This window comes from Athene cunicularia, assembly GCF_003259725.1.
Source record: "Athene cunicularia isolate RWA chromosome 4 unlocalized genomic scaffold, athCun1 chr4_part3, whole genome shotgun sequence".
In the NCBI taxonomy this organism is placed as follows: domain Eukaryota; kingdom Metazoa; phylum Chordata; class Aves; order Strigiformes; family Strigidae; genus Athene; species Athene cunicularia.
This window is the reverse complement of record NW_020799100.1, coordinates 13,162,569-13,175,983: the sequence shown is the minus strand read 5'-3', so window position 1 is coordinate 13,175,983 and position 13,415 is coordinate 13,162,569. Positions and strand designations below refer to the sequence as shown.

Genomic DNA, 13,415 nt, shown 5'->3' with positions numbered 1-13,415 from the left:
AGAGACAGGCCCCCCCTCCTCCTGCCCTCCTGCCGGCGCTTGCCCTCTGCGCCCGTGGCCCCCGCACGGCCTGCCGGAGGAGGGGGACTCGGAGAGAGGCTTTATGCAAGAGAAGGCGGGGGGGGGATGCGGGGGGGCGGTGAGCCAGGCTGTCGGCTTTACCCCAGGAGTAACGAGGGTGAGGGGCCAGGCGCAGCCACTGCCCCCAGGGCACGGTGGCTCCCTGCTTAGGAGCAGCAGCAGCTGGAAGGTGCGTGAAGGCCGCGGGGCTGATCTGCGGGCAGTACATGCTGCCTCAGAAGGACTTCCTTCCCCCCTCCTCCTCTTTACTAATCCCTCAGTAACATGGATCTCAAGTAAATTTTGGTGCTGGTGGGATTCTGGCCTGAGGCTGGGAGAGTTTCCAGCCTTCCCTGTCTCCTTCCCAGCAGCCAAAGCCATGGGCTGTTCGGAACACACCAAGTCTGAGGAGGAGACCAATGCCCAGATCCACGCTGTGGCCCTGCTCCTGTCCCAGAGCTGGACCACAGCCAAGAGCAGAGCCCTTCCTGAATTGCTCCCTTCTGCCCAGACTGGAGGGTCTGTGGTAGCATGGCCAGGGGAGAGGTAGTGCACCGAGAAGGGCTGGTTTCATCGCTCAGGTCGGTGACATCCCACTTTTGTCTCCTCACAGGCCAACCCTGCTCCCATTATCGTGAACACAGACTCGCTGGAACAAGGGCTCTCTGTAAGTCTCCTGGTTTTGTTTCGCTTCCTTTGAACAAGTGTGTTTTCCCTGCTTGGCAGTGCAGGAAAGGCTCCTCCAGCCCAAGGAGTCCCTGGCCAGGTGGCAGAGGAGCCTGGTACCTGTGCCACGTCCCCACAACACGTCCTACCCCCAAACCTTGCTGGGGCTGGGTGACGCTGCACAGAGCCACGGCCAGCAGCAAGCGATGCTGGGAACTCCAGCACAGGGAGGGTACAAGGCAGGAGGCACTCAGAGAGCCACACTGCAGGGTAAGCAGGTGTGAGAGGAGCAGGAGGAGCTGGGCTGGCTGCGGTCAGGGTTACCCACACAGCCATTTCCTCAGCCTCCCATGCAGAGTGGCTGTGAGGGTCTGCTGGGGCATCCCTTGCCTTCCTGCACTGCCTCAGCCCCCTTTGGCAGCCCCGGCCACGCAGGGGGGTGGCAGGACTCTCCAGGTGCTCGCTGGCATCACACCCACTGGTCCTCAGGGCAGTAGCACCCATCAGATGCTGCTCCTCTCCCAGTGAAGGCTGCCAGCAGCTGAGCAGTGCTTGGTGACTGGGAGTGTTTGCAGCCACAGTGCATTTGGCACTCTTGGCGTAGTATAAAGATAATCCTCCTCGGTTTGTTGCGGAGAGGGTTTGTGTGCTGCTGCATCCCTTCCCAGAACATTTGCGAATCATTCCTGCTGTGCAGCATTGGCTCTGTGCTCGTGGGGTGCTCCCCCTTTTTTTTCCCCCAAAGGGAGCTGAATGATAGCTTGCCAGGGCTGGGCGCTTTGCACCTGGTTTTATTCTGATGCAGCAAATTTCATCGGCCTTCCGCATTAATGAAGTGGCACCAGGACTCAAAGCTGGGGTTGGTTTGTGTTTGGAGTCGTGGTGAAGGGCTGCAGGTGACTTCTGGTGGTTGAACCTTCCTTGTAAAGAACTGCAGATCTCAGTGGTGGGGTCAGTGTGCATCAGAGCTCTGTTGGGCTGGTTGGGCAGGGCTACAAAAAGAAAGGGAAGCCCAGCTGAGACCTCTGCAACCCAGGCTGTGTGGTTTAATTATGCCTCAGGTGCTGAACTGAAGCCACCTGGCACTGGGGAGGAAGACGATGGTGCCTCTCAGCATGGTGGTCCTGGGTCCAGCAGCCTTGTATGAACGTGGCAGAAGAGAGTTGCTGTCCCCAAAGGTTTCCTTCTCGAAAAGCATGGCATGGCAGGGTGTTTGTGGGGTTGCAGGCTTCTTGCAGCGTGCTGGGCATCCCGGCTGCAGGGCAGTGCCCTGTTGCAGTCTGCTCTCTGTGCTCACCAGGCTGGTGCTGCTCTACAGGGAACTGGAAAAAGGGTAATGTTTCCTGGAGGGGAAGGCCACACCACAAGGTTGGACTGAGGCGAGTGAGGGGTGTGCTGTGGGCAGGGCAGGGCGGTATTCCTGTATAGAAAGTCTGCTTTCTCATCAGTTTTGAACCCTCCCTCCCTTGGAGGAACATTTCCTGCTCGCCATTGCAGCCACCAGTGCCACATCCTTCGCCAGGCTCCAGCCGTGTCAGTCCCTCCTCCTTGCCTGTGTGCTCAAGGGCAGGAGGAGAACCCAAGGGCCAAGGACAGGCTCTGTTGCCCCAGGCAGGCTCCCGAGCCCTGCAAGAAGCCAGCAGCAGGGAGCCCACCCGTGAGGCCAGCAGCTCCCTCCTCCCACTGCAGTGCACTCTGCTTTCCTGCCCTCCTGGCTGCTTCCCCTTACTCTGCCTCATTAATTCCATATGCCCCCACCCCTCTCCCTCTGCCTCATTAGCTCCATATCCCCGTCCACCCCTTCTCCCTGCACCTTGGCCACAGCTCCCTCTTACTGTGCAGGATGGGACCTGCCTCTCTGCAACCCCCAGGGTAGGTTTGGCTGGATTTCGATGGGTGCTCTGCACCCCTGGCAGGTGCCAGCATCACCCTGGGGCTGGCAGTCACCTACCCCATCCATCCAACTCCAGCAGCACATGTTGGGGGGGAACTGCTCTGTGGTGTCAGAAGGAAGGGGCAGGTTCTGGCTGTTGTCTGCTGGTTGGAGCAGGGGCCATCAGCCCTGTGCCCAGGTGTGTGCTGCCTGCAGAGTGCCCAGAGGAGCCCGTGCCCAGGGCAGGGGAGACACCTCGCTTGGATTCCTCTCAATCTCCAGCCTAGAAACCCTCTTGCTTTCTACTTCGTGTCATACTAGTACAGAAATAAACTTTGCTCCATCCTTGCCTTCTCTGGGGTGCCAGGCTCCTCAGGCTCTAGGGAAAACACACCCCAAAACCTCCTGTTTGGCAGTTTCTAGGTCAACAAAGGAGCCACACCAGGGGCTTACTGCAGAAAAGCACACCAAAATGGCAAATCTGGAAGCATGGTTTTTTACAAACCCAGAAGCTGAAGCCTGTTGGTACAGTATGTATTTGGAAGGGTTAAAGTCACATCTTCCAGTCTTTAATTACTTAACTATTCAATGCTTTCCTTAATGATAAACAGATGGATGTAGTCTAGTTCCTTCCTGTTCTAGCTCCATTGATTACATCGGACTAGCTGCTGGGCTGAATTTGGCCCCGGCTGTTTATCAAGAAGTCTGCTCCACATTTCAATCTCTCTGTCCACCCACCTCCATCCCCAAGAGCACGTGGCACCAGCAACACCGTAAGGTACAAGCTGCAGCACCAGGTCCCACACACCACCAGGGCTGGGGCTCAGCTCTGGTGCCTACAGCTTGTGCAGAGCCCAGCACCCCCGGGGTGTAAAAAGCCAAATAAATCCTTACAAAATTCCTGCTGTATTAAAAGCACCCCTCGAAGGGTAAAGACAGGTGCCAGGGGGGATCACCCATGCCAGGCTTACAGTTTCACCCCTTGGTGTGTTTTGCTCAGCAGGTCCATAGCAGGGAGATGGAGCATCAGAAGCACAGTTCCCGTGGTGGACAGGGTCTCTGTGTTTCAGAGCTGCCTCTCTGAAGCTGAAATAACTCCTGGCTGCCCAGGGTGCATGGCACCTGCTGCCAGGCAGTCCCAAAGTGAGCGGGGAAGGTCACTCCAAAGCTCTGGTGGAGTTGAAGGTTTCATAGCCTGGGTCCTTGGAGTCCTCCTTTGGTGCCCCACCACCCAGCAGCAAGGTGCCACAACCTCCTCCGTATCTAAAAGCCAGGTCTGAGGAAGCCAAGTGCTTCCCAGATCTGATCCTGGCCAGCAAATGCCACAGGACCCCCAGGCTCTACCACTGGTGAGCACAGAGGCAACCTCCTTGTGCAGTGCTGACTCTGCTGCCAGGGTCCCCAGCTACTGTTGCTGCAGGGTGGGGAGCAGCAGAGATGGCCACCACGGTCCAGTGCCTTTGAGCAGGGCAAAACTTGCTTGTAAGCTTGAAAAACAGAAAAAATCAGAACTGCCACCCTGACACTTTGGTCCCAAGCGCTGGCAGTGGCACATCCTGCTCTGGTTCCCACAGATAGCGTGACTGTGGAGCCCTCCCAGCTGTGTGCTGGGGCTGTCAGGCTTCAAACCCCTTCCTTCTGCCCGAGCTCAGCAGGCTTGTCCCCATGGCCCTCTGGCAAAAAGCTGACCAGAAATACTGTGTTTATTTACTCTGTACACAAGGCCAACACTGTGGGCAACACATACAGGGGGGTTGAGGCCAGGGGTTAGCTGGAAGTGAGCTGGTAGGTCTCGGTGCTGAGGATGCAGGGAGGTGAAGGGAGGGAGCTCTTGACCTATTTTCTCTGGGCCCCCTGCCATGTGCGGGCAGCGAGAGCTCTCCCTCGCCAGCACTGCCGCCTGTGCCAGCGGGGAGGTGCCCGTTGCACCCGCTGCCCCGGCATGGGGCTGCTCTCCTTTCCCCTTGCTGGTACCCTTCAGTCCCAGGTCCAGCTGGCACCACCGAGGCCTGACCCTCCAGCCTTCAGACTCTCTTCCTTATGTCGGTACACGGCTGCTCCACTACCAGGTCCTGGTGCCTCTCCCCATCGTGTCCTAACACAAGATCTGGGCTAGATCCTGCTTTAAAAGTGGCTGTGGGCAGCATTATCCTTCCTGCAGGTTATTTCTTCTTGCAGCCTGGTGGGCTATTTGGGTTGGGATTGAGGAACCCCGTCCTAGTCTTCTAAATTTGTCCTCCTTTTTTATTTAAAAAAAACCCACACAACCAAATCCTGACTCTCTAGCAAATTGCAAAGCGCATTCCACGTGCGCTGGTGCGGTGTTGGCCAGCAGAGCCTGCAGACAGCTTGCAGTAGCTCTGGAAGGTGTGTGCTCTTCTGTTTATCAAATGAGTGTTAACTCTGCAGCCTTCTGTTGATGATTTAAATGTCATCATCGCTAACTATTTCCCTGCTGCTCAAAACACAAAAGGGAAGCGAAGGCCAGCAAAGGGGGCCTCTTCCTGAGCCCTGAGGTGGGCTTGCTGCGTGGGAAGGGCTTGGAAAAAAATACCCTTACTCTTTTCCATGAGAAATCAGACAGTGTTAGGATCGTGATACGCTGGGAACAGCTAATTAGCCCCCAACACCCCCGTCAGCTCTGCAGGCGTTACATGGGGAGGCGGGAGCAGGGTGGGGTGTACTCTCCCTGCCCAGGGGTGATGGAGCTGGGCATTTCCCCACCAAGCCCGTAGCACTGAGACAGCCCCAAACAGGAGCTGGGGAGGAGCACAGGGCACTGACGAAGGAGAGGGGGAACAGCCTACGGTAGAGCCGGGTCACGGTGGCTCTAGTGGGTGCCGTGGGGAGGTTTTGCCGTCAGCGAGTGACTGGTATTCAGTTTTCCGATGCTGGAACGTTTGCTTTGTTGGTTCGTTCCCTTGGTTACATGGTATATATTAAGTTCTCCATTTGGCTTCCTTATGCAATTAACTGGCGTTTTGTTGCATGGATTTTGGAAACATGATCAGAGCTAAAACTTCATGGTCAGGCCTGGCTGACCCCAGCATGCCCAGCCAGAGCAGGCTGCTCCCAGCACGTGCCATGCCGGGCGAGCACTGACACCTCTTGCTTTCAGAGAGCGATGCAAAACGCTGCTCAGCATTGGCAGCCTCGAGATTTGGGGAGTGGGGATACCCCAAACTCACCTGCCTGGCAGCAGGGGGCCTGATGGGGTTGCATGCTGGGGTGTCTCTGTGCCCCAGGCGCTTGCCGGCAGCGGCCGCTCGCTTGGCGGGGCTCGCGTGCTGCTGGCTCTCTCCGCGGCTCACAGATTGTCAAAGTTTTCTGCACATCCCCATCCTGTAGGTATGTATGTGCTGTTCCTCTGCGGCCGTGGGTGTGCATATGGCTGGCTGTGTGGCAACTGTGTTGAATGCCAAAGCAGAGAGGACAATGTGTGTAGTAGTGAAGGGTGCCAGGAATCCAAGTTGCTGGAAAGCTGGGGAGAGGCAACGCTGCGCCCCACGCACTGGGCTACCAACTGCGGAGACGAGATGAGCCTGGAGGCTGTGGCGAGGGAGGCTGTGAGGGCGGCATGGGCCAGCGAGCCGGCTCCACTCAAAATTAGTCAGTACGATAGGATGCAAGGAGGGAAAGGCAACCCATGGCAGAGGGGGAGCCTGTGACGAGGGAAACGATGTGCCCCTGCCTGTGGGAGCACGGCCCAGGGCAGTGCTGTGGCAGGAGGTGGCACCAGCCACGTGACCCTGTCCCTCCAAGGCTGTCGAGGATCCTGCTGTGGGTTAATCCCACTGCTCCTGGTGCTTTTCTGCAGAGGGGTCCTGTTCAAGACCTGACCAAAGCCTTTCCCAATGTGCTGGGAGGACCAGACCATCCTCATATTGGAGCACCTGGATGTTCCAACACTGAACTGTGCCCCGAAATCTTCCTGTGGCTGGGAGGCACCAGGCATGGAGCACATCTGAGGAGGGACAAACTTCTCAGCCCGTGTTCCTGGAGCCTCCATCCCATCTCTCCACTCCGGACTCTCTCCAGCCTCATCCTTCTCGAAGCGTGGTACCCACAACAGGGTGTGGGATTGCTTTAGCCTCACCAGGGCTGAACCAGGCAGGGGATGGAGGGGGTGTGTGTCACAGGTAGCACAGCCCCATCCCAGATCCTGGCATGTAGAACAGCTCTTCCAAGTGGGCATGTGATTATTCCCACCTAGAAAAACTCCTGTTTCCTCTTCCTACCTATAAATAGGGCCTCACAGTCACCTCGCTGAGTTTCCTTCCATGGTGTCAGATGATGGCATAAATGATGTTTGCTGACCCCTCCATCTAACGACCCAGCACTGGGGGATTTTGGAGGATGGCTGGGCTGTGCCTCCATGGGGGTGGATAGCAGGGAGCTGGGCAAGCAGGACACAACCAGTGTGCCGGTGCCTGATGAGGGGACCTGTGTCCAAACAAAGCCACAGCAGCTCCTGTCTGGGATACTGAGCACGTACAGAAAGTGGCTCCATACAGTCTACAAGCCGTCCATTAATGGTGGATGTAAAATCCACGTGAGAAACCCTGCACATTGTCCAGGGCCCACAGGCAGAAGCAGGGCTGCATGATGGGAGAGGCATTTGCCTGCTGAGCCCTGGGTCCCGCCGCCTCTGCCGTGCTGTGCTGACTTGCCTGCATCCTCTCCCTTGTTTCTGAGTGACTCAAATGGTGAGGTTGAGTCCAGTCCCCTCCAAAACGGTTGCCATTGAGTGTACCAACTCTGGATGTTCCAATAGACAATTGCTTTGCAAATCTTGCTAAATTTTAGATCTCGGCAGCTGTTTATGGCCTGATCCTGTTGACCTGGAGTGAAGCTGCCACCTTATTTTCCTGTGCACTGCTTCTTTTGGGGAAAATGGAAGTTTTTGACCTGTACATTTACCATTTCTATTTTAGAGCCCACAGTTGCATCCCTTGTGTTTCAAGCCATTACATTTCCCAGAGTCCTGCTTTGATGCTCCGGGCATGGGAGACTTTTAAGGGTGGGGATCAGTATGGTGTACAGCACTGAGAAAGGCTACACCATTTTTTTTATACAAGGGCATCACAATATTTTATCCTCTTACTGTGCCCCACACTTACACCTCGTTTCCTTTGCACCCAGCTAATTTGGTAGCATAAATTATTCTGAATTCCCTGTTAACACAGTCATGCTACTAAAAGATTTAAAAGATATAAGCTGCTAAAGGTGTTTATTATGTTATTATGTACAGACATGATTTTTTTTTCCTTTAAATAGACCAGCCCCCTTTCTTTCCTTCCTGCAGCAGTGAATTCCCGAGGTTAATTACATGCTGTGGAACAAAGACGTTATTTCTTTTTGTGCCTTTGGTTGTGTTCCTTTTCATGGCTCAAGAAATGAGCTGGGAGAATAAAGGCTTTGCGCTGAAGTGCATTAAAGTCAGTGGGCTTTGGCTCATGCCCAGAAAGAAAAGCAGCACACGGTTTAATTCCAGGGCAGGCTTGAGCGATTGTGTTTAAGGATTTTTCAGCAGTGATGGTGCAGCTTTTAGGTTGGATTCTCAATATTCAGCTATCAGAGGGGAAAAGCAAATCCCCCTTGACCGGCACAGAGCCATAACACGCTGTCTCCCTCTCCCCAGGTGAATGGCAGCGATGGGATGTTCAAATACGAGGAGATCGTCTTGGAAAGGGTAAGTGCTCTTTACTCACCCGCCAACAGCCTTTGCTGCCTCCTCCCACTCGCCCTCCCACTGGCGCAGCCGGCACCCCCGCATCTCCGCGCCAGCTGATGGAGAGAGATTGCTCTCCACTCCCGCTCTCTCCAGAGGCTTTTGGGGGTGTTGCTCTTGCCTTCCCTGCACAGCCCCCTGGCACGGGGAGAGGTGGGCTTGCTGCTCGCCCCCACCCCCGCAGACCCTTCCAGAAGGGAGGGAGGAAGGCCTCTCCCTCACCTCCCTCATTCACACCCTCGCCCCCACAAGCCCACCAGCGCGGAGCCAGAGGGGGAGGCTCTTTGTCACTGCCTTTGCCGGAAGATGGAGGTGCCAGGAAGCTCTGCTCGTGCAGGCGTGCGGGAGGCACACCCCACAGCCAGGCACAGGGAGTCCCCATCGCTCAGGGGTACAGCCCGGGGATGCTAAGCAGCAAGGACAGGTCTTCTAGTAACCCAGCCACAGCAGGCGGAGTTTCTGCTCGAGCTTTTTCTTGCCCATTGGCAACACAGAGTTGATGTCGTGCACGGCACTAGCCGTGGCTAAAATTACCTGCCCCCATTGATGGGGTGTATCCAGGGATGAGCTGTCACCATGCAGGGAAGGGAGGGCTTGCCCCTGGCACCCAAGGGAGTGGCAGGGATGGAGGGATGGAGAGGGAGCAGGAGAAGCTGGCCCAAGGTTTGTTCTGTGAGGTGGGCACAGCCCTGATGAGTGGGGATGGCTGAGGCAGGAGGTTGCGCACGGCGCCCCACGGCACACCTTGCCTCCTCCTCGCTGCCGCGCTGGGTGGCTCAGCCTCGCCGCGTGGCCGGCATCGCAGGGGAAGACGCATCATTCGTTATTCTGTTCCTCTCTGCCTTTAGTCATCTCCCTCCTCCCCTTGGCTCTGCATCACAGAGGTGGGTGGACGGAAGGTTATCTGGGGCTGCCGCCTCACCCACCGCTTCCCCAGCGTGCCTGACGAAACCAGCCCAGGGGATGCTTCCTTTTTGGGCTGAGCACTTCTCACTCCGGGCCCAATTTAGAGGCAAAAGCCTTGTTTTCAGGGATTCTTCAGCCATCCTCATCCACCAGCGGGAGCAGGGGGGAGCTGGCAGGGTCACACAGAGAGGCATCACTCATTGCTGCCCCCCATTTCAAAGTCCCAGACAGTGGGACTCTCAGGCAGTGAGAAACAGTGAGGGAATTTCAGTGCTTAGCAGTCAGGGCCAGCATGGACCATACCCAAGTCCTTCTTCTTCACCTGGTCCCCAGTGGGATCCAACAGCACCATTTTACTGCAGGAGAAGCACCTTGGAGCCTGTGGATGACTCTGTCCTCTTGCTGGGGTGTTTGACTCCCACAGGTGACCTCAGTGTACCCTAAAATCGCTGGTCTGTCGCAGTTGTTAATCCTTGTCCCTATAAAGACAAGGGCAAATTCAGCAGTGGTTTAGGGGCAATAACTGAGGAAATACCATCTGCAGAGGGATGTGGCTTTGGGTTTACCTACCATACATGTGTCCACAACAGGAGCTGCCCCCGTATCTACATCAGCCCCAATGACAGCTAAGAAATCCTTTGAAATCCGTTTCAAAGTTTATCAAAATAAAATTAAATACCTGGATAATGTCCCGGTTTTGTACCTAGTGTCAGAGCACACCTTTCCATAGACCGGCACAGCGAATGGCTGGAGACCGTTTTGCACAGTCTCACCTGCCTTGCTTGGGGCCAGGCTGGGTCTCCAGTGACAGTAAGCAGCTAGTTTGAGCTGGGCTCAGGGCAACCTGCATCCAGCTTAGAGGAAGGAGAGCGGCCTCAGACCTTTCGCCATTGAGTGCCTCCTTGTCACATGCCGGCCAAATCCCAGCTGGCAGGAGAGCATCTGGGAGTGTTGCACAGTGCCAGGCATTGGTGGCTCTTGGATATGCCATGTGCTGTGTCACGAGTGGCATAAAGTCATAGCGGGGACCTCTGTGTCACCACAAGAGCTGATGCTGGGCCCAAGCTGCTGGGCAGAAGTGTGAGGCACAGCCAGTGCTAGGTGATGCTGGGGAGTCTGAGCTCCAGTGTGGCTCAGGGCAGAGCTCCCCATCACCTAACGCTGAGCACTGGGGCTGTGAGCAGCCAGGAGAGCACTTGGCCCAAGCCTGTTGGTGTATGAAAGAGGTGGCATGATAGGATGTGACTAAGTGTCAGCTCTTCCGCTTGAGAAAACAAGGTGAGGAGCCATCTGATTTTCAAAGTGGAGCAGAAAAAGCAGGAATTGTCCACTTGCATCAAGCATGGATCTGGAAGCAGCGCCTGTGAGTGTGTCACTAATTGCAGGAGATCCTGCAAGCGGGAGAGGCAGCACAGGGCCACGGCCAGTCATCCTGGGATGCTGCTGGGATGGGGCTGGAGATACAGCATGGCCCCTGTATTCTCCCCGGCCAGACTTCAGCAGAAAAAAGCTCAAGTGATGCTCCGGGCATGTCCAGGAGGAAGAGGAGGCAGAACTGGAGACCCTGCTCCATCCTGACAGCCTCCTCCACCCAGTCCTGCATATTTTGACATCAGCACTGCTGGTCCCCGAGTTGGCTCCTTGCTGGGGCTGCATCCCAGGGTGCAGGGGTGGGATGCTGGTGACTAGTACAAGCCCCGCTGCTCCGTGCAGGCTGCAGCATCGGTGTCTCCTCCTGGGGAGCAGCCAGCAAGGGGAGGTTTTTCTCCGCCAAGGACCACCCCCTATTCCCCCAGCTCGCTGCCTGCCTCAGAGTCTCTCAGCGGAGACGCGGTGGTGAGGGAGGTCCTCGGCGGCTCCCACTCTCCCACTCCATCTGTTCAGTGCTCCGCGCTGCTGCACCGAGCGCCTTGGCTGATGAGTGCCGGCCTCCCCTCTGGCCAAGCATCCCTCTGCCCCCTGAGCCAGGCATCCTGGGGCGCAACAGATGCTGTAAGGGCTCCCACACCCCGGGCAGCCGTGGCTGGTGGGGAAGCGCTTCAGGAGAGCCAGCAGCAAGCGATTGCCCGCGGGGGAAAGACGCAGTGTTTGATTTCCCGCAGGGTAACTCCGGCCTTGGCTTCAGCATAGCAGGAGGAATTGACAACCCCCACATTCCAGATGACCCGGGTATCTTCATCACCAAAATCATCCCCGGGGGAGCGGCAGCCATGGATGGCCGTCTAGGGTGAGTACAGGGCCAGGGAGCAGTCCCATCAGGGTTCTCCCCAGGGACCCTCTAGGCAGCTCCTGTCCCCCTCCCCTGCCATGGTCCCCAGCACTCTTCCTGGTCCCTTCCCCATAGCCAAGTCCCCTCAGTGCAGGGATGCCTGTGATCCCCTGTCACCAGCCTCGGGTCCGCAGCCACCCCTCCACCCTTCCCTGCGCCAGGCTCTGGCTCCCAGCCTTCCCCCTGCAGCCCAGAGCAGGATCCAGCCTTTCCCCTTATCTCCCATCTCCACCAGGGTTGCACCGTAGGGACCAGTCCTGCTGCCTCCCCCTTCGTGAGGGACCCCACTCTCACCCCAGCAGGGCAGGATCTGGCCAGCTTGACCAGCTCTCCTTCACACAAGGGTCTACGCAGCCAAAGGAGGGTGGCAGAGGTGTCCAGAGGAGGGTGGCACAGGCTGGCAGTTCCCCAGGGGAGCTCAGGGCCACCCTGTGCCCTCAGGGTGAACGACTGCGTGCTACGGGTGAACGACGTGGACGTCTCCGAGGTGGTGCACAGCAAAGCTGTGGAGGCCCTGAAGGAAGCGGGCCCCGTGGTGCGGCTTGTGGTGCGCCGCCGGCAGCCCCCGCCAGAGACCATCATGGAGGTCAACCTGATGAAGGGCCCCAAAGGTGAACCCCTCACTCTGCTTGCAGGACCAGGGTGCCCCACTGCCCCACGGGACAATGTGGGGTGGCCCCTCGGGGTGGTATGCCATGGGGTGTGAGGCAGCATGGTGGGGGCTGTGGGATGCAAAGTGACACTGCCACGGTGCAAGATGCCGCAGGGGGGCACAGCAGCACGGGATGCTATGGGGCACGGGGTGTGGGACAGCCCCACGGTCAGTGCACAGTGGCTGGGCTGTTCCCTCACAGCAATGGGGTGGTGTATTGCCTGCTGGGTTTGGGGCAGGGTGGGAAACCTGGTGAGGCAGAGAGGCTGTGGTGTCAGCCTGCCGTCATCCGTCTGTCCCTCACCCCTCACCTGCCGTCTCACTCCCCCTCAGGCCTGGGGTTCAGCATCGCAGGGGGCATCGGGAACCAGCACATCCCTGGGGACAACAGCATCTACATCACCAAGATCATCGAGGGAGGTGCTGCCCAGAAGGACGGACGCCTGCAGATCGGGGACCGGCTGCTCGCAGTAAGCCCCATGCCCACAGGCGGTCGCGAGGAAAAGCTAGGCAGTGTCTGCCGTGCCGATCCTGAACCCCAGCACCCCTCACTCCAACAGCCCCATGCCCCTTCCCTGGGGTCCCCACCGGGACGGGGCTGTGGGAAGGGCAGGCGCAGCACTGGCTGCAGATAGGAGGGCCAGAGGCCAAACCCATGGAGATGGGACTGTCTCCGAAGCTACTGCAACACCTACTCCCTGGAAAACCACTCTGCTCCTGCAGGGATGCTTTGGCTCCTGCCCTCATGCCTGCAGCCGTGTCACCCAGCCCCTTCCCTCTGGCAGGTGAATAACACGAACCTGCAGGACGTGCGGCACGAGGAGGCAGTGGCCGCCCTGAAGAACACCTCTGACATGGTGTACCTGAAAGTGGCCAAGCCCGGCAACATCCACCTCAACGACATGTACGCGCCCCCCGACTACGCCAGCAGTACGTACGCCTCCAGCCGCTGGTGCGGCAGCCGGGGCACCGCAGAGCTGGGGGGGACAGAGCGTGCTGGGCAGCGGGCAGTGCTGGGCTGGTCTCCATGTCTGCGGTACGGATGGATTTCTGCTCCTGATGTCCTTCTCCTCCCCTGCAGCCTTCTCAGCCTTGGCTGACAACCACATAAGCCATAACTCCAGTTTGGGCTACCTGGGCAGCGTTGAGAACAAGCCTGCCTACCCAGTCCCTCCCCAGGTGACTCCATCCCGGTACTCACCCATCCCTCGGCACATGATCGGGGACGATGACTTCACCAGGTGAGTACCAGGCATAA

The 13,415-nt window shown here is 57.6% G+C and overlaps 1 protein-coding gene across 1 annotated transcript in view; it reads left to right on the top strand.

Annotated features, from left to right (window-relative positions):
- Positions 1 to 13,415, top strand: part of LOC113480178 (disks large homolog 3-like) — a 49,883-nt gene extending 36,468 nt beyond the window's left edge. The window contains exons 5-11 of the mRNA XM_026848800.1: positions 674 to 727; positions 8,241 to 8,291; positions 11,339 to 11,463; positions 11,947 to 12,116; positions 12,491 to 12,627; positions 12,943 to 13,087; positions 13,239 to 13,415. Of these exons, the coding sequence (XP_026704601.1) occupies positions 674 to 727; positions 8,241 to 8,291; positions 11,339 to 11,463; positions 11,947 to 12,116; positions 12,491 to 12,627; positions 12,943 to 13,087; positions 13,239 to 13,402 (846 nt within the window). The 3' untranslated portion in view covers positions 13,403 to 13,415. The remainder of the gene's footprint in view (positions 1 to 673; positions 728 to 8,240; positions 8,292 to 11,338; positions 11,464 to 11,946; positions 12,117 to 12,490; positions 12,628 to 12,942; positions 13,088 to 13,238) is intronic.